This window comes from Lipophrys pholis, assembly GCF_963383615.2.
Source record: "Lipophrys pholis genome assembly, chromosome: 2".
NCBI classification, from domain to species: Eukaryota; Metazoa; Chordata; class Actinopteri; order Blenniiformes; family Blenniidae; genus Lipophrys; species Lipophrys pholis.
The window spans coordinates 17,154,036-17,173,935 of NC_137636.1; the positions used below are offsets into that span (position 1 = coordinate 17,154,036).

General features: G+C 38.3%; 1 protein-coding gene across 2 annotated transcripts in view; it reads right to left on the minus strand.

Moving 5' to 3' along the window:
* Positions 1–19,900, minus strand: part of spon1a (spondin 1a) — a 71,475-nt gene that overhangs the window by 17,679 nt on the left and 33,896 nt on the right. For both annotated transcript variants that reach the window (XM_080490249.1, XM_080490250.1), the window contains exon 7: positions 6,764–6,828. In XM_080490249.1, coding sequence (XP_080346375.1) covers positions 6,764–6,828 — 65 coding nt within the window. The remainder of the gene's footprint in view (positions 1–6,763; positions 6,829–19,900) is intronic.

Sequence of the window (19,900 nt, forward strand, 5' to 3'; positions counted from 1 at the left end):
GCTCCACAATCACCTATTTATACACTTACAATGTACATTTCTCTATATGTTCACAACATGCCACAGAGAAAAAAACTCCTAAAATTGGCGTTTCCCTATAAATTTACACATTTTAAATAAGAGTTGGTTTACTTTAGTCGGTGCTCATGTCTTAAAAAGTTGTGAAGGAATTGTATTATAGTAGTATTAAGCAGAGCAGAACACTTTTAAAATGTCATTTGCTCTTACGAGAAATGCATTATCTTTTGCACTTTCTGTGAATGTGTATGTCTTTGTTTTGTTGTCTCTTGACTTTTAACAGTCATCAACTTCCAAAATGTTAGATTTTGTTGTCAGTATAGATTTGTCAAGATAAATGATTGTTGCATGTTATATTACGCCATGACCATAAAAGGCAATCACACACACACACACACACACACACACACACGCACACACACACACACACACACACACACACACACACACACACACACACACACACACACACACACACACACACACACACACACACACACACACACACAGTTTGTAAGACATTGCTTGACAATTATATCTATAAACTTTTGCATGTATTTCCATTGAAGTTCATAGAGTATTTATGTGGATATAATGGTCTACAGTGCTACCCTTTTCCATTTTATCTTGCTCTTTGAAAAGATATCACAGCCGCTTCAATCAATATGGGTGTATTAGTAGATGAGCTTCAATTGTGTGTCTTTTTTCTGGAAAGTGTATTGTCACATTTAATATTTTCTCTACTTCTCTCTTTGCTTGGAATCTTCTGGGTTTGTGGGGACTGCTCGAGACATACTGCAGTAATGTTTGTGATAATGGCTCCATTTCTTCAGCCTCATTCTGCTCTTTTCGCCCACCTCTCTTCTCCTTTTGTGTTTCCGCTGCTTTTGCTGCTTTCGCCCTTTGTTACAGCAATTATTTTACCTTTTATGACCGATTGAAACAGTGCACCATTTTTTACCAAATACAACAGTGTTACACATGAAACACAGTTAGTTTTATTGCATATACATAACAAAGATGAAAACGGATGTCAGGGATTTTTTAAAAACAAGCACGTACGCACGTACGATATTGCACAGCTAAAAAAGACCCTGAGTAGACAGATTTCCACATTGAGTAGTATCACCACTTTGAGTAGTCGTACATACAGTGTTTAACATCTGTTTAAATCCCTTAAACATTTACTTTCATATCCAGAAGTTGAAAGTATCTTAAATAAATCTTCCAACTGAATGACCAATGTTTTCTGGGCCCTCTTAACAGCCTGCAAGCAATTGCAAATAATGTGTTCATGTCATTCTGTATATTTCTTTCCATGGGCACTCATTTCACTGTGGGTACATTACTTCAGGCCCCTATTTTTTGGTGAACACATGCTGAAGAGGGTTCGGGTTTTTGGGTTATGCAAGTATGGCGAGTTCTGAGTAAATGTGCTGGAAACCAATGCAAGTCCTACTTACTTTAGATTTTATATTAGGTGCAAGTACGTTTTTCTTATAGTAGCTTTCATGTCGATCTTTTAGTGCATCAGCATTGAACAATGAACAATGAACTGTATGTGTCAGCTCAGGGTGGTGTATTTCCTCAGCTTCTTTGCAGGCGTATTGTAGGTTTTTATCTTCCTTCCCCAGGCACCAGATGTGTGACTTTATTCAAAAGTTGAGTTGGTTTCCAAAACCTTTCCACATCCAATGTGTTGACTTCTGTACATCTTTTCACAGCTTTGTCAGACAAAACACCTGAAACTGTTAAGTGGTGGGGCTTTGATATTTTTAATTGCAGTCCCAATCTTCAGACTCAGTTGCTTAGATGAATCCCTGATTGTTGAGTATTACATGAGCTTTGGGAGTTTCAGAGAATGGATTTAACACCGTATTATCAGGTGATCCTGTCAAGCCAACTATGATAAATGAATTGATGTTTGCAAACACTGAAGACTTTTATAGCTTTCACAGTGTATGTATTTGCTTTGTACAGTTTATGAAAGGAGGCTGCATGGAAATCAAAAGATAGTTAAACTGTATTTATTTTTTTGTTTCTTTAAAGGAATGAATATAGTTCTTATAATTAACAAAAGCCACCAAACATTTACCGTATTCTCCGGTCTATCTAGACCTCATGAATCCTCTGTTGTTGTTGATTACGTACTCCACTTTACACTGGTTGTTTTGTTCGCTTATTTTTTTTTTTGCAGCTACAGAGCTGCAGCTGCAACTTCCGTGTTGGTCCTGAGAGAGTGAACGCCGGTGTTGTGCCAAAAAGTCACTGCCTGCCAGAAAACTGATACCCATCCCCAGGAGCGGCGACGTGACAGCCTAGCGTCACCGGCGATGTGACAGCTGCAACTTCCGCGTTGGGGCCGAGAGCACGGATGCGATGTGAGGACGGACACCGGGGTGAGGGGCTTGGAGCAGCTCCAGTGCCCCCCATGTGTGGACGCGGTCCAAGTTCGATCATCACGTTGCATCACGTCGCGTCTCAAGCCGCTGGCCGGCATACACCGGCAGGTTCCATAACTTCTGGTGTCGGGGAACCGGAGCTCCAGAGCCAGCCAGTGTGTGCGGACACATGCTGGCCCAAGCAATGGAGCCCCAGCCAGCAACGCGACATGACGCAACTAGTGGACTCAGTAGTGCACCGGTGCTGCTCCGAGCTGGCCGACGGACGTCCGCGGCTGCCTCCGAGCTCCGATCCCGGTTCGGTTACGGCCATAGCGCTGCGCTCGAGTCCCGGTCTCGGTCCTTGCCTCGCATCTGCTCTTTTGGGACCAAAGTTGCGCAGCAAAAAAAACCAAAAACTAAAAAAAACAACCAGTGCAAAGCTGAATATGTTAACAACTAGGGATTCACACAGCCAACATATTAAAATTGAGGGTGTGTAGTAAATCACTGTCCAATCAGCAAATGGCTCCTCAAAATCAGACCGTTCAATTGTTCTGAGTACCCCAACGGAAGGGCGACGGAAAGGCCTCAACCTTTGGAGCGATTATTTCGGTACCGTCCACAATTCTTGCGGTGGAAACCTGAACAGTACCGGACCATCCCGTTCAATCGCTGGACTTCTTGTGCAGAGGAAACGGGGATTATGTGGAGTTTGCATGTTCTTACTGTGCGTCCATGGATTTTTTTTCCCACAGTCCAAAGACATGCATGTCAGGTTAGACTAACGTCTCTAAAGTGCCCATAGTCAATTGAATTGAGCGATTTTTATTGTGTGTCTCTGTTAGTCGTGTGTGTGTGTGTGTGTGTGTGTGTGTGTGTGTGTGTGTGTGTGTGTGTGTGTGTGTGTGTGTGTGTGTGTGTGTGTGTGTGTGTGTGTGTGTGTGTGTGTGTGTGTGTGTGTGTGTGTGTGTGTCATAATGACCATGTGCTGAGTGTCTCTGGTCTAGACGCTGAGCCAATGTTGCTCCCAATAGTGTGACAGTACCTCGCATGGCAGCTTTCCCCATTGGTGTGTGAGTGTGGAAATATATGTCTGCATTAATAGGCGAACATAAATGATAAAAGCGCCTTGAGACAGCAGAAGTGTTAAAATGTCCATTTACCATGCCTTTTTCAAAATGTCTGCTAGGACTGGATGCCGCCCCAAGAAACTTTAAGCAAGATAAAGTGGAATGATCAATATGTAAAGCTAGATATAAAGAGGGACCTTGTGAGGTGCAAAATTTATAATCTGTGAATAAGATGTGTGGAGGCTTATCTTCTAAGCTGCTTTACTTTGTTTCATGCTACAAATATGTTTTGTTGTGGTCGTGTTTCTTTATGGCACTATTAAATAGAAAAAAAGGGTCTATGTTGTGGATAACAAAAAAATAAATAGTTTTAACATGCCTTAAACATCAACATGATGCATTTTTTATTTGATTAAAAAATAACAGTTTTAGATTAATACATCCATGACATGGACAAAGTTAGTGATAAAAATAAAAAAAAACACCATCATTTCCTCTCTGTGCTCCAAACCACTGTAATTGAGCCGACATACTTACGTGTACTGTACACAATCACTGTGCGAAATAATTATTTGGCTGCATAAGCAGCACCAAGTAAGCTAATTAGCCCTCATGGATATCGTGGCCTCTGTTCCTGGCTGTGTTCTTCCCTTTGGAGACTAATCTCAGAGCCCTCACTGAGGCCCTGTGGTAGTAGAAACAACACAACACAAGCCTTTGTGCTGCTGAAGTTCAAAAAAAAATTTAAAAAGTTCCTCTTTTTTACATGAGAAATAAATTAAATGGGTCCTATTTATTAATGTAGGGGTGAATTAATGGGCATATTGTGAGCTTGTGTAGCTGGCAGTTCCAGGGCTTCTTTCATTTGGGCTTCCACATTTCAGCAAGCTCTGGGTCCAACTTTGGAAATGATAACTTAGCCTCAGAAACTTCAAACTTTGTAAGCTTTGGTACAGAAACCCACAATGCTGTAAGATTGATTTCCTGCCCCGCAGGCACACGCTGCTTTCCAGTTATTTTAATATGTTCTAAAGATCAGCTCGCAGAGAACTTGAAAAAGATAATCCATCACAGCTGACATATCTACAAAAGAACACGCCAAATAGTGAAATAGTGTCTAACTTCTACAGTTTAATCAGTTTCAATATAAATGACTGATTTCTTATGTCCTCAAATTCAAATCACATCAAATGCAATCATAGGATTGTCATAGTGGGGCTGCTTGTGTATAAATGAGCCGTCACAAACACTACAGTGTTACCCAAGAATTATTAATGGTCAGCGTATTACATACTGATTCAAGGAATTTACCAAACAAGACTCAGAAATAAGAAGTGAAAGGAGCCGATAGAGGAGAGAGTACCAGGGAGACCCTGGGCTGCAGATGTTATCAATCTTAAAATCAGTCCCGTTTCTACCTTCACAGTAAGTCAGAAAAGTGCGTGAGATAAATGTGACATCTTTATGGAATGAATTTCCTTTAAAAGATTTAGAAGTGTTAAAAACACGGCGCACCTTCTTACTTTATTGCTTCATACCCAGTCAGTCCTGATGCATATTGATCCCATTCTAAGTTGTTGTTGTTGTAATTCTTTATTTCATTCAAAAGTAAAAATGAAATAGAATGAAAATAAACAGTCTTAGTAACAAAAACTTCCAGTTCAACACATTTGGAATGAAAAGGAGCAGAAAAGAAGAATAATCTTATTATATCTGCCCTTTAGTCGCTTTTCAATACCTTTCTTTACACAATGTTCAACATTGTAAATATTCACAGATTTACAGATTTTTAACAATTCTATGTACAGTATTTATTTATTATTTGTACGGGCGACCTCCAACAACATGGAGTTGCTGTGGAGAATGCAGAGCAGCTGGCACAAGACCGTCAGCTCTGGAATGAACTGGTTCATCTGGTAGGCTCAACGCTCAGGGACAGCTATCTATCTATCTATCTATCTATCTATCTATCTATCTATCTATCTATCTATCTATCTATCTATCTATCTATCTATCTATCTATCTATCTATCTATCTATCTATCTATCTATCTATCTATCTATCTATCTATCTATCTATCTATCTATCTATCTATCTATCTATCTATCTGTCTATCTACTTACATCTGGGCACTTGATCTATACTGAGTACTGTTATGAATCTATTTTTTTAAAAAGACCTTAACAATATTTTATTTCCATCAGATGCTGTTAATTTACAGACTGTGACATTATTTTTTTATACGATTAACACCTAAACATTGACTTTGTTTTTCTTTTACACTGCATTGCCTCCAGACATGTTTTTAATGGATGAAGTGAAATATGATCCTTCAACATATTTTGAAAATGACCCAATACACAATGCTATTCGTTCTTCCTGTGTGGCTCTTAATATTGCTAAGGGGGTTAGAAAATAGTAACTGTTCATGCCTGAGTTGCAAATATACAATTGTGTCAAGTGAGCTTCGATCTCTGCACCGGCTGCATGAGTGGTAAATTATCAAAATCAAAATCTTCCTTCTTGTCTATGAAGCTTTGAATGGTCTCGGGCCTAAACACATCTCAGATTGACTTGTAGAAAATGAAACACCCAAACCCGTAAGATTTAATAAGTGTTTCAGTCACAAGAAACAAATCACTCTTCAACCCTGTAACAAACTTCCTGCTGACACACTCACTTCTTTTAAATCAGGACTAAAACATCACTCTTTGCTCAGGCTTTCCATTAAACAATAGATTTGACTTATTACATCACCTTTGTCTTGATAAAGCTTTTACTTTATTTACTATCTTCTTGATCACTTTGTTCTAATGTATTTCATAATCTTAATCGGTTAGGATTAATCGCCTTAATTGCCTTGCTTTAATGTATTTCTTGTAATTCTTCGTTAAGCACTTGAATTGCCTTGCTTCTGAATGTTGCTCTATAAATAAACTTGCTTTTGCACTGTCTTTTACCTTAAGAAATCTCCATGTGACTAATATTGCTCCTCCTTGGCACCAGTCTGCTCGGGAGGAGCTGATTTACTCTGGTACGCTCTGGTGAAAAGTTGATGCACTCTATGAACTGAAACTGGCATCAGTTTGGGTGAAGGCCTGCTCACTAGTCACGCAGTAGGCATGAAACAATGAAAACAATGTTAATTCATTCCACGTGAAGTCAAGTAGAGGAAAGATCGCCCTTTATGTGATTGTGAGAATTAGCTGAAGTGTAATAATTGTCTGATAAAACCTGCAGTGCATATTGGATGTGCAGGAGGCATTAAGGTACTTAAAATATTTCACTTACACGTTAAGTGGCTGCCAGGCTGGCCACTGCGCTTTCATTTTGATGACTGTCAGGACCTCATCACCCTACAGGAAAGAGACAGATGAAAAGACAGAAAAATTAAATGTCAGCCCACTGGATTAATCGACCCTTCATTCTCCGATGACTGTGCTTCACAAGGGAATGATTGAAAAGGATCAGTGGAATACTTTTTTTTCCATTTCCACTCTTTATTATCAGCAGGTCGAGATATATGTGTGGTCAAAGGAGTTAAAAGCAGTTAGATGGACAGAAAGGAAATATGGAAATACTAGGAAGAAATTGCGGGTCATGGATTTGAATGAAATTCTCAAGACATCTCCATTTCAATACTTTTACATATTCAGGATATTAATGTACTTAATGGCCTACAATAGTACTGGCATATCCATTACCAGTACTGAAATGACAAAGAATGTTTACACAAAACAGAAACAGTATTGTTTATGATTTCCCACTGATGCTAATAGTTTAAGCTTTATAACGGACCAAGTTACTTTTGCAACTTTTCTGGCAAATAAATACAAGACCAAAACAAAGAATGTCCTTAAGATGTATAATTAAAAAAGGTGATCTATAAAAACACTTTAGTGTGAGGAATAACTATTATGAAACACACGAAAATCACAAATGGACATGACCAGTGTACCAATCACAATTTTGTATTGTTGTTGTGTAGGATTGAGGTAAGTAATGTTAAGGCCTCTCTTTTGTTCTGAACCATCTATTGTCTTCACACTTGTTTTGGGAAGAATTGAAAAAGATTAGCCATACATGTACTCAAAAGAACAAACCTGCGTAAGTATGTGTAAGCTACAGTATACGTGCCTGAGCGGAATCTGTCATGGAGATGCTTAATCTTGTCAGTAAGATAATAATAAACATATTTTCCATCTTCACTCCTGATTTCCAGAGAACACATCTTTAATGAATGCAAATCGGATGAAAGGTCATTACCTCTGATTGAATAATGTATGTAAATATGTGCAGAAATGTGCTTAAATGACAAGAATATTGCTGCTTCCTCTGGCCCTTGCATTGTTTAATAATTGCTTTTGCTCTCTTAGCCAACATGTCAGCATCTTTTGTTGTTTAAATCCATTGCACCAAATCTTGATAAGCCAAGCAGGGTAATCCTATTCCAGACCAAGGATTCATGTATTATATACTTTTTAATCTTTGCATGATTTGACAACACGACACAGGAAGCCTTTCCTTTTTGAGTAAACACTTAAATCATATGGTGAGACACTTGCAAAGTTAAAGCAACAGCGTCCGACAAGCACAAAACTGAAAAAGTCAAACTGTCAGTTTGGGTTCAGGATCAAGAAAATGATTTCAAATCGTGAAAAAGAGGGTACTTAGTTTCCTGGCCCGCAGAAAGCTAACATGCGTATAATGTCTGCAGACAAGCTGATTGCGAGTCATTTATATGAGTGGTGAAAGAATACAAATGAAAGAATACAATATACTGCGACATATTTAGTTTTGATGACTGTGTGTGTATCTATCAGTCTAAAGTGGTTTGGGAGAGGAATGGGTGCACCCAGATTCCCAAAGAGAGAGTGAAGAGAACGAAGACATTTTGCTTTGTTCAGTGACAGAGTAACTATTGCTCTCTAAGTCAATCTCTTACCAATCTCTGAGAAATGGTGCTGGAGTTTACTAATGTAGATCACGCCACATGTATATACTTTTTTTGCTAAAAACTGGTCAGAATATATTAGCCCCGGTGGCTGGGGCAGATATGCCCGAGGCTGCTTTGAACAGCTCGTGGACATGATATTGACATATCTGCAATGAATCATGACACTTATCCTTTCCATCAAAATGTCTTCTGAGCTAACAAGGGGTGGCTTTCTGGTAATTAGCCTGTCATGATGGGAAATATTGGATCACATCCTCGTTATTTGCCCCTACAGTCTCCTGCTGACTGCATCATTGCTGATGAGAGGTGCCACTGACTCTGTTCTCTCTTCTCTGCACTATACTCTTAGCTGAACTTCTCTTTTTTTCTTCTTGTTCAATACACGCTCAAGCACAGGCACGCACACACAGAGGATGAAAGAAACAGATCTAATGAGCAAAGCACAACCCCAATTTCAAAGAGGCTAAGTTGGTCTATAAAATGTTCTTCTATTTTTTTTATATACATGATTAAATTCTCATAAACATTTTTTTTTGTATTGCAACAACAAGTCCATAAAAAAAAAAAGTTTGCTGAGTTTGACTTTAATGGTATTGACAATTAAAATAAAAGTCGGGATGATGGCAGCTCAAGGCTGCAAAAACTAAGATGTAACCAAAAATGAAAAGAATGTTTAATAAAAGAATCACAGGAATAATTATATGCAGCAAGAACTAAGTAATATAAAAGTAAACTGAGCTAAAAAAAAAAAAAAATTGCTGTTAATTCAACATCTTTGACTTTAAAGATCATAAAACCTTCACTCTTATAGCTGTCATTTAGAACAGAATTGCCAATGCTGAATAAATAACTGAATAAAGCATTACAAACATAAGAAAGGTGATGTATCATCTATGAATACGCATAAAGAACAAAACAGGAAACATTGTCAAACGCATTCAAATCTGTCGTGAAATTCAGCTGCTACTCTTCTCTTGCACGCTTGCTAATGCATTACTCGAGATTTTCCAACTTGAAAGAGTGAACAACCTTCTGCTCTGAGTCCATCCATTAGAGATGAGCATTTCCATGCATTAGGATGCCAGAATAAAATGATTTTTACTGCTTCACACAACTTTGCTGTTGGGTTTAATGGCTGGTAGCACAGAGATTTATGGGCCTAATGATATACAGATCATTACTTTTGTACAAAATCCCAAGGTCCTCAAATCATTTCTCAATTACTAAATATAACTGGGCATGCCTATGCCCAGGGACCCTATTATCATTTCTAAAGCAACTGCCAACAACAGCGTGTCTCTTCTGCTCTCCATTAACAAAAGGAGATGGGCTCCCTTCTTTTAACAGCCTGCTTGTACTCTACAATAGAATTGATGTTGTGACTTTTGTTGTTTATCCCCTGGTTAATTTGATTTTTAGTTCCGTTAAGCTGTTTTGACATGTTTCTTTTATGTTGCTGTTTTCATATGTTCAGAAACAATAATATAGTAAATTTGTACTAATACATTAGTTATACTTTTGTTTCACCCAAAACCACCAGCCACTCTCTTTTCTTATTTACACAGTAACTCAAGCAATTGCTGGGCAGCTGTTAATTGGTTTACTTAACCCCACAATTTAGTATCCTCCCACTAGCCAGTTTCTTTCCTCACGTTTCCTCCTGCCTATGTCAAAGACAGCGACAGAATGTCAAATTTTACATGAGAGCGGAGCCTCTCCTCTTTATTTCCACTAATGACAGGAATAAAGCTGAACCCTATTAGTCGCATAACTTGTCCCTTGTCTCCAACCTCGAGGGCCCCTGTCCTGGATGTTTTAGCTCTCTCCCAGTTGCGACACACCTGATTAAAATGAGGGGCTCATTATTGGGCTTTTTCACAATCCTTGTGACGACATCATCTTTAGATTCTGGTATGCTGAAGCAGGGAGAGAACTAGGTTGGAGGCCTCTGCCATAATAGTTAATGCTCAGTCAGCCAGTCATTTCCCTCTGCTAAATCAATATTGGGGAAAAGCAAATCTGTGATTTTCTTAAATTTCACAGGATGGCAGCTAAAGGACAACCTCTCAGGAACTCATTAGAGTACACTTGAGAAGTGTCCTTTCAATTTTTATGCGGTGGTACAGAAAGCCATTAGAAATCCAAACACTGCACCCTCTCAACCATCCCATCCCATTTCAGCATTTTATTTATTTTTTTACCGATTTGCCAATTTATGTATATCTCTCTGGTGATTAAGTTGCATGACCCTGCGCCGAGTCTCATCAGTTCTTGTGCTGCTTGAAATAATGCGCTCGTTGTCTAAAAATAATTTTTACATTTTTTTACATTAAAATAGGCTGAATTCAGGAACTGTGATGCCTCCATCACCACAAAGTTCAGTGAATAAATGAATAAATCCAGCGCATTGCATTTCATCTTTCTCCCTCTTCATGTTTTGTCTCTGTCGGACCATGACGGTGTTCCCCCGAACACAAGATAATTAGCACAACAGTTCTGGCTTTAGGGAGAAGCTAGAACAAATGCCGTGTCTAAAGGTTTTGACCTTCATCTACATTTCAATCAGCATGACTTCCCACAATTCCCATCAAAACTATTCAAAATGAATGCAATCTGTTTTAATCAGTTGTAGTGTGCAGACACTCCCTGCTGTATAGTTGCACCCCCTATGCACTGTTTCATTGTTATAGTAGTCGAATGGACAGATGCTTCAGCTTATATCGCATTAGATCATTGGATTTACTTTGGCATTTATACTATTATTAACGTGAAATTAGTTATTGACGATGAACCAAGGTCACGTCTATCAGTATGGTGATCTGTTTATGTTTATTTTCTTGTTTCTGATTTCAAAGAAATGGTCTCATGATCAGCATATTCAGCTTCAAAAAAGGACTAAAACATTTCTATTTGCAAATACCTATGACCTTTAACTCTTTTACTCTTTGATGCGTCTTACCAGCTTTGTTGATGCTTGTTTTTATCCGATTTTATCTTTTATTTCCTAATCCATCACTCAAACTTTGATGCCTACTTTTATCTTTATTTAGTTTCATTTTATCAGTATGTTTTTATGTCCTTATCCTCACTTGTAGCATTTTGAGATTTTTTCCAAAATGTAAAGTGCTTTACAAATAAAATGTGTAATATTATTATTAGTAGTAGTTGTAGTAGTAGTAGTAGTATGAAAACACAGTTTTTGATTTAGACTTACAATTTTACAGATAGTGAATTTTCCTCTGAAGCCAACAAGAATTTGTTTTGATTTCCAATAGAAGCAAAGACTTCCAGTCTGTGCAGCTCAGTTTCTTTAATTCTTCAATGTATTGAGTCTGACTGATGCGTGCAATCCAGCGGATTAATCAAGTGGAGTGAGGACTGAGAGAGAGAGAGAGCTGACAGCAAAAATACTTGAAATTAATTGATGGTATTAAAACAGGGAAATAGATTTGTAAACAAAAGTTTCCCCCTTTTTTTTTTTTTTATATAACCTCCTCATAACTTTAATATTCAGGATCAGGATTTTTCTTTATATTTTGGTTGTTGACTTTTTTTCTTAACTGTGTAATGAGACGGTGCTTCTGTCTTCTTTTCCAAGATAACGTCAACGATCAATATCTGGCAGTTATTCAATGTCACTTTGTGTTTTGATTGTTCATGTTACAAATGTGTGATACACTGGTGAACTTGTCTGGATGGTCGTATGGCTGAAGCCCCCCGGGGACCTCTTTGATGTCAGGTATATGAGCACAAAGCTCTACCTCTCTGGTATTTTGAAGTTTGGGAATTTTGTAGATTTCATAAACATTGTAGGAGTTATGGCAAGTTTGCCTGCCAAATCCTGTCAGTAGGACCAGAATAGATATAGAAAGGTTAGCTGGTCTGTGAATTACACCAATAAAGAATCCAATTCCTATCAAATGTGAAGTTGTAAATTCGAAGGAAAAAACTGGACAAAAAAAACACATTAGGGCAAAACAACCCTGTGATGTCTGCTGTAACAACTGAACCTATTATTATTTGGACAGTGGCGTTATACAGTGCAGCAAGTACACCGAACCAATAAAAGCTCCTTTAAAATTGTTAAAGCTGAGCATGTCTTTTTTCACTTTCATGATGACAAATTCAAGTTGCTTTAAATGGTTCTAAAAGAAAAGCTGCTCATTTCTAATGAAAACACCTTTCCTGGCCATTTGCACCTTTGCCTGCATCTCTCCCCGTGTTATCCATGCAAAGAATAAGATGCAAAAGTGAGGAAAGCATGGAATGAAATACTGGTGTCCATTTCCTATGGGCTGTACCTAATCTTTTTCGTCTGATAAAGTTAGGAGCAACACAGAAACTTTCAAACTGCATAATTCCTCTGCAGCTCTCGGCACAGATCAAGCACGAGGGCAATACTTTATAAGTGACGCATCGCTGTTTATGCTCAGTTGCACAAACCAACCTGAGGTAAAATCCTTTACTTCAGTTTGTCCCTGCACATTCATTTGCCTCACAGCACCATATTAACATGTGGATGTGTAAATAAATACTTATCACCTCATTTGATCAACTGATCAACATAGACAACAAATAATAATATATTAAATATATATTAAAAGATAGACAAACCATCGAGACACTGATGAGTGTTTATATTTATGTATTAATGTGTAATTATACTCCTACAAGATCTTGCTTGTGAGCCCTTTAAATAGGCACACTAAGCGCTGGAAATGAGCCCATTGTCAGAGTCTTCTGAACCCACCAGGCCAAGTCTCTCCTGCTGGGGTGGAATTGACCTGTCGTGCTCCCTCACACTGAGGAGATCAGCCATGAAATTGGCTTACAGCAAGCTGAGGGTATAGTCTTTAGATACCGCTGCAGTGAGGTGATACCCGAGTCGTGCATGGTTCTCCGACTGGCACAGAAAACCTTAGCAACCCCCCAAGTTTTGTCCTTTTGGTCCATTACTCAGACTGCTGCGCAGAGAGGTTGTTCTGCAGGCCCAGTGGGAACCCTTGTGCTTCTGAGACATAAATGGTTTATTATTTATCATCCAGTGAGGACAATGTGGCGGAGGATAAGTTCTGTATAGTATATGAATATAATTGGAAAAATAATAACGTACAATCAAGATGTGCAAAAGTTATTTGGGTGCTGTAGTCCAATTCCTCAGGATTTATAATACTACATTGAATCAAATAAATCTCCTTTAACAGTATTGATAGGAAATGGAACATTAGTGAATGTCATCATTGTAACATTTTAAATGTAAATGTGTGCAGGTATCCAAAGAAGTAGCCAAGAGATTTACCTAATTTTGTTTGTTTGTTTTACGGTGGATTAGATGCTATAAAAAACAAATCACAGCAAAAGGCTCAATCAAAAAAAAAACATGTGTTTAAGCTTCTTCATATGTGTGATGTATGTTTCTGTGCATATTGATCCATGCTGCACCTGAGTCTTCTATTGGCAGGCTGATGTAATCAGATGCCTGGTCATGCATTAAGTGGTTTTCTAATGGCAAAATGGTCATACACCGAGAAGTCTCTGTGAGCATGCATGTGTTATAAGCCAAGTACGTTTGAGTTTGTTTCACAAGATTGTATTAACTGCAGTACAAATGTGAAATAAATAGCCCCCTCATAATTGTTAATGGCAGTCCTTTTTTACCCTAAGAGTTTGCTTTAATATGTCTCTGATATTCCTTGCAGGGTTTATGAGACAAAAAACTTGAACTAATCTGCATTCATTAAAAATTCTGCCGCGCTTGTTTGAAAATGTTTTATGCATTGCTTTAAACAGGTTTAACGAATTCAGTGCATGCATCCACATAATAGAGATTTAGTGATTCTATGTGTAACATGTGCTTTGAGCATGTTTGTGTGCACTGCCAACAAAGACCAGACTGTGACCACCTGGAACAACTGCAGCAAAATCCCAAGTGTGAGTCATTGGTCGTATTACAGTAGAGTCTGAAATGCAAAGTGTGAGGGTCTGTTCTGCAAGGTTGCCACTCATTTCTCTTTCTCTTTCTCAATATTGAATTATTATATCAAAGTGCGCCATGAGTAATATCATGTGTTTTTTAACGAATAGAAAATACTTCCCTCTGAAAGTCACTCCTTCTTTATCAAGAGTCACAAAAAGACGACTGACCTTAAGTAGCACTACGATGACTTACAGTGAATTTCTTTCCAGATTTATTTTAAACTCATCTGTGCCCGTGAGTTGGCCTAACATTAATTTTTGTCCAAACCTTCCCCTTATACCCTGAAAAAAAGGTTGAAAAAAAAATGTTCTAGAGAAATTGGAAATGAAAGGCGAAATGTTTAATTTCGGGAGGAAGGTTGGAAGTAATAAATGGAAGAATGGTAGGTATAATGGAAGTCAATAGTTCAGCTGTTGTAGTCAAGAGTTCCTCAGTATAACAAAAACAATTCACAGTTATATAACAATGGAAATGTGAAAAGTTCAATGAAAAACAGAATTACCTAACGATTTCCAAAACAAAGGGGGGGAAAAAAATCATCCCCAAAGTTATTTCAAAGAATGCACCTCACAACCATACAAATTTCATTAACAGGGTATATTGGCTTGACCCTTCCCATGGCTCTACTGGCAAATAGAAAACCTAATTGGCTGGCTGGCTGCTGCTGTGTGATACACCATAAAAATGCTTTTAAAAAAAAGTTTATTGCACAAACTGAAATCTGTCATGTCACAGAAAGAAAATATTGTAAAAAGCTCAGTGGAGTCATTTCCACAGCAGAGAACTGCTTGTATCCATTAGAGAAGACACATCATCCAGTGCAGACGACATACTCTCTCATCTTGAAGGGAAAAGATTAATCTTGCATGAATAATTTCCATCTAGTTCTGACAAGCGCAGTGAACCTTCATTTCTGATGCTTGATTTAGCATTTGTAATTCCCTGTTAGGCAAGAAACGGCATTTAAACTGGCATCATTGCAAATAAGAATTGGTTAGGAACAGAGTCACCGTGTTAATGTGGTATAATACCATCTGCCTGCTCCACTGACGTTTCTAATGGTTTAATGTGAATATGGCTGTGAAGATGGCATGTGCTTATATACTGCAAAGAAAGCTTTGACCATTAAATGGCTCTCTGAAAGGTGCACTGGGTTTAACTAGATATTAAAAATATATACATCCTCAAAATAAATTGACAAGAACACTTTGTAATAAAGCTTGCCACAAGTAATGTTCCAACAGCATTTCCAGGATGACTTTCTTGACTCAATATGCCTATTACTGAAACATTTATTGCTCTTCTTTAGTATCTCCACACTGAACCCTCCACCAGTAACCAGATGGTTTGAGGGTATAAACAGCGAACATAAATTATAGTGCAAAATTTGATTGACAAAATATCAGGAAGTTCCCCGGAAGGTCATCATAAAAAAAAAACACATTGCATTTTGAGCTTTGTGAAACTTCATATTTAACATGTGTGAATATGCAGTATAGAGGTTTTTTTTATTTTTTTATTTTGATCTGAAAAATGTATTTCAGACATGTGGGAACAACAGCAAAACAAAAAAAAAATTATAATCAAATAAAAACACAAACATAACGGAGCAAAACAAGCAAAAAAAACAAGTAGCTTAAAAAAAAGTAATCTGAATTTCAGGCCACACAATTGTTTTGAGTGGCAAATGACACTTCTTTATGCTTCCAAAATACTTGAAAAAAAAGAAAAAAAAAAGGAAATCACCAGTGTTGTTTTTTTTATGGTCCAATCCAACCCCTAAATTACTCTGTCACTCCATTAAAAAAAAAAATCACTCATCTATTTTTCTTTTGCTCTTGCCAATATTGCTATCACCTCTAAAAGCATCTGCTTGTTTGTTTGAATATGTTTTTTTATTCTTTTCATTTCCTGTGGGCTCACCACCAGCAGGAGAAGGTCCTTAATCGGTGCAATGTGATCTGGGTGACAGTGCTCAGACTGCGACCCGGAAACGGATAAGCGGGAGAAAAGGGATGAATGGATATTCTTTTCATTTGTAAAAAACAAAAAAACAAAAACATCCTGCCATTTTTGTTTAAAAGGCAGTTACAATCCTCACATTTGCTGATGATGCTCCACTTGCTGAAATCTCTCCAAATTCTAAATAAAGGGCGTCACACATCTGTAATCCACACTCTCTTATATGTGGGCACTTAATTGGCAGGAAAATAGAAGCACTTGTTGAGTATGTCTCACAGTTTTCACAGGTTTGTCATGGCAGATCTTCCTCGTCCATTCCAAAGTGAATATACCATTCAACCCCTCAGGGTGCCGCAGCCAGGTTTCACAATGAAAAACAAAAGGCGATCGCACCACGTATCCAACAGTGAATGACCACTAAGAGAGGATGTTCCTGTTCTGTGCTGGAGCACATTTATTGCCAAATGGCATGTATTTGATTAGTTTCAACTGCACTTTAACAAAGGCAGTATCGAAATAGATGTTTTTATCTTTTCCGTTTATTTGAAAATCATTTAAAATGGTGTTTCAATTCCACCAGGAGGAGTGAGGAAACTTAATAGGCCCTCATGTTTAAATTCACCGCTCACCGTACACCAACAGCAAAAGTGAAAACTCAAACACACACTGTGTGCGTGTATCAGTGGATGGAATATGTTTAAATAATATGCATTTAAATGTTGAATTAATCAACATTCCCCTTAATATATCTGATGTTCATGAAATATTTATTTCAAAGCCAGTGTTTGGAGTTAAATTCTCATTGAGTTTTCATTTCCTCGAGTTTTGCTCAGAAAACAGATGAGGCATCAGAGATGACCGGGTTCCCACTGCAAATAAAACTGCATAAGCATCTTTCATGCCAGCAGAGCCGGCCTGTCATTGAAGCAAATGTGCGCGGGAAGGGGGGGGGGCGGCTGTTTTGGAAATTGGCGAGATTATTCACACAGTTTCTGGTGAACAGTTACACTAATGGCTATTCCCAGTTCCTGGTAGGCTAACATGAGGGAGGTAATATCACTCACTGCAACGGAAAAATATCAATGATGCTATTTCAGCAGCAACTCCTTTGCAGTTCCCCTGGTATAAGCACCACAGCGCACACTCATACAATCATCATGCTAAAAAGATCATTAGTGCTAATTACAATGCAAATACATCTGTTTTTTTTTCCAAACTCATAAATATCTTCGGCAAAGGTTATTTCCTCTGTGTGGAGCAAGATGCTTTGAATAGATGAATATTTCATATGCTTTGCAACTTGGAGAATATATCAGCGTACCATGATTATTTCTGCTTTGTCTGTTTTCATATTAGGTGAAAGTGCGATCTGAGATGAGAAACAACACATTTGTATCTGATGCAACCACTACCTGTAACCACTGTTTGTCTTTTTGAAATGAAAAAACACTTTCAGTAATACAATGATTAAAACTATGTCAATGCGGCCAGATGACGACTGCCAATACACTATAATATGGAGTCATCACATTTATATAATTGTCTCTTTTCTCACTCTTACTACCAACTAATGACCTGAGTCTTTTGTACAATTTGTGGGAACAGAAACTGAGGGGTGAATGTTTTGATGGGGTGTGAGAAAAGAATGGGGGCTGTTATGTTTACCCATATAATAAGGTTATATGATTACTTTCCCAGTGTTTTGCCCGGTGGCGCATGCTCGATGCAATCCACATACGACTGAGTCAGTTCAACATCCAGTTTGAATGTTGACTTGGTCATCATACTAGCTAGAGGTGAATGTTTCGATATGCTGCAGCTCCGCGAGACGTTTTCACAATTATATGAGCCTTGTAAATTGTCTAATATTTGGACCAATACAGTATTTTATTAAAACACTTTTTTTGGGATCCTAAGTGTCTCTTACTTGGTCTCACAGATAACGGTGTAACCAATGATATCCTGATCTTTGCTCATAGGAAAAATATCTTATCCTTTTGGATTGATGCGGCTGCTCCAACTATAAAGTCATGGCACTATAGTCAGGTACTGCATTCCAAGTGAACGTATTATTTGTGTGTCCCACTCAAGGCTGGATGTGTTCTTCAGAGTCTGGGATCTTAATTTTCAATATGTCGGACCCACAATATCGTCAACGCTCTTACAGGGATTCCCAAAGTCAGAGTAATCTGTTTTTGTATGCAACCCCCTCATCTGTATATACTGGGATGTTTTAGCTAATACCTCATATACTTAATATCAAGAACTGACAAAGATTTGAATTAAACGAATGATGCTTTATGTGAGCTATTGTGTTGTTGCCGTGTTTGTTGTTTGCCTGAAGATGTAATGTATATGTAATATTATTCAACAAAAAACAAAATACTTTTTTTTGGGGGGACGGGGTGAATGAAAAGCAAATGTAGTGAAGACAAATTTGAAATAGAAAAGAAGCTACTGTACCTCTGTAAATCCTTTCATGAATTATATGTGATTCCTTAGTAAAATCTAGCTAGATAAATGTGCTGCTTAGCATGAGACTAAGTGCTTCCTGCATGTAATCTTAAGGTCAATAGCTTGAGCTTCCCTCTGGATACATAACAGTCTGCTGCCATGTTTTCACTCAAAAAAAGCTTTAACCACTGTGTGAGGAAAACAGAGTATATTGCCTGTTGCGATGAAAATATTTCAACAAAGGATGGTACGCATCAGCCAGAGAGAGGTTGTAGAATCCCTCCCCTCGTGCAAATAGGACCTTGTTTTCTACTAAAGTACATGGAACGCAAGCTCAGAGTCTATTGTAATCCTGCTAATGAATAAACCTCTGGTGGAGGTAATATAGAAAGTTGGACACTCGTGTTATTGTTGCATTACACTATTCCCATTGCATGAGTCAGTAGGGCTCTGCACAGTTTGGATATGGCTGAATATTTCATTCTGTATTCAGACTGGTCAAAGTATTCCCTTGGACAGCACAATTATGTGAAATTAAGAGCTATTTTCTGCCTGTGAGCCAAAAGCCCACTTGGTCTGGAGCAGCCTTTTCCCTGGGTGAGATAGGCGCTCCTCTGATGTTGTAATCAAAGTTCCTCTCAAAAATCTCAGATCTGTCTGTCCCAGCACGTACTCCAAACTATTAATAGACCCAGAAAAAATGCTTGGAAATTCCAATGGGATGCAAACCGGCTTTTATCAGCACATAGCGCGAAGGCTTACACTGCCTTCAGGTGTTAATTAAATCTCCACTGACATTCCCATATCCTGCTCTGCAGAATAGGCTGCAGTTCAGATATCGCATAGGTGAAGCCACTTCAGTCACGGCAATCTCGCTCAAAACAAGACAAGAGAACATCCCACCAGTGAGGGAGAAAACGTGGCGACAAGAGAGTTGTCAGTGCTAAAGGCAGATGAGTTTGCGAGCGCTCACTGCTTCTCTGGAGAGCTGTGAATTGATTTGCTGACCGTGGCTGTCCTCGGTGGCAATCTCTGAGCCTTGCAGTGCACTCTGGGAGGCTGTAGTGGTGCCCGGCAC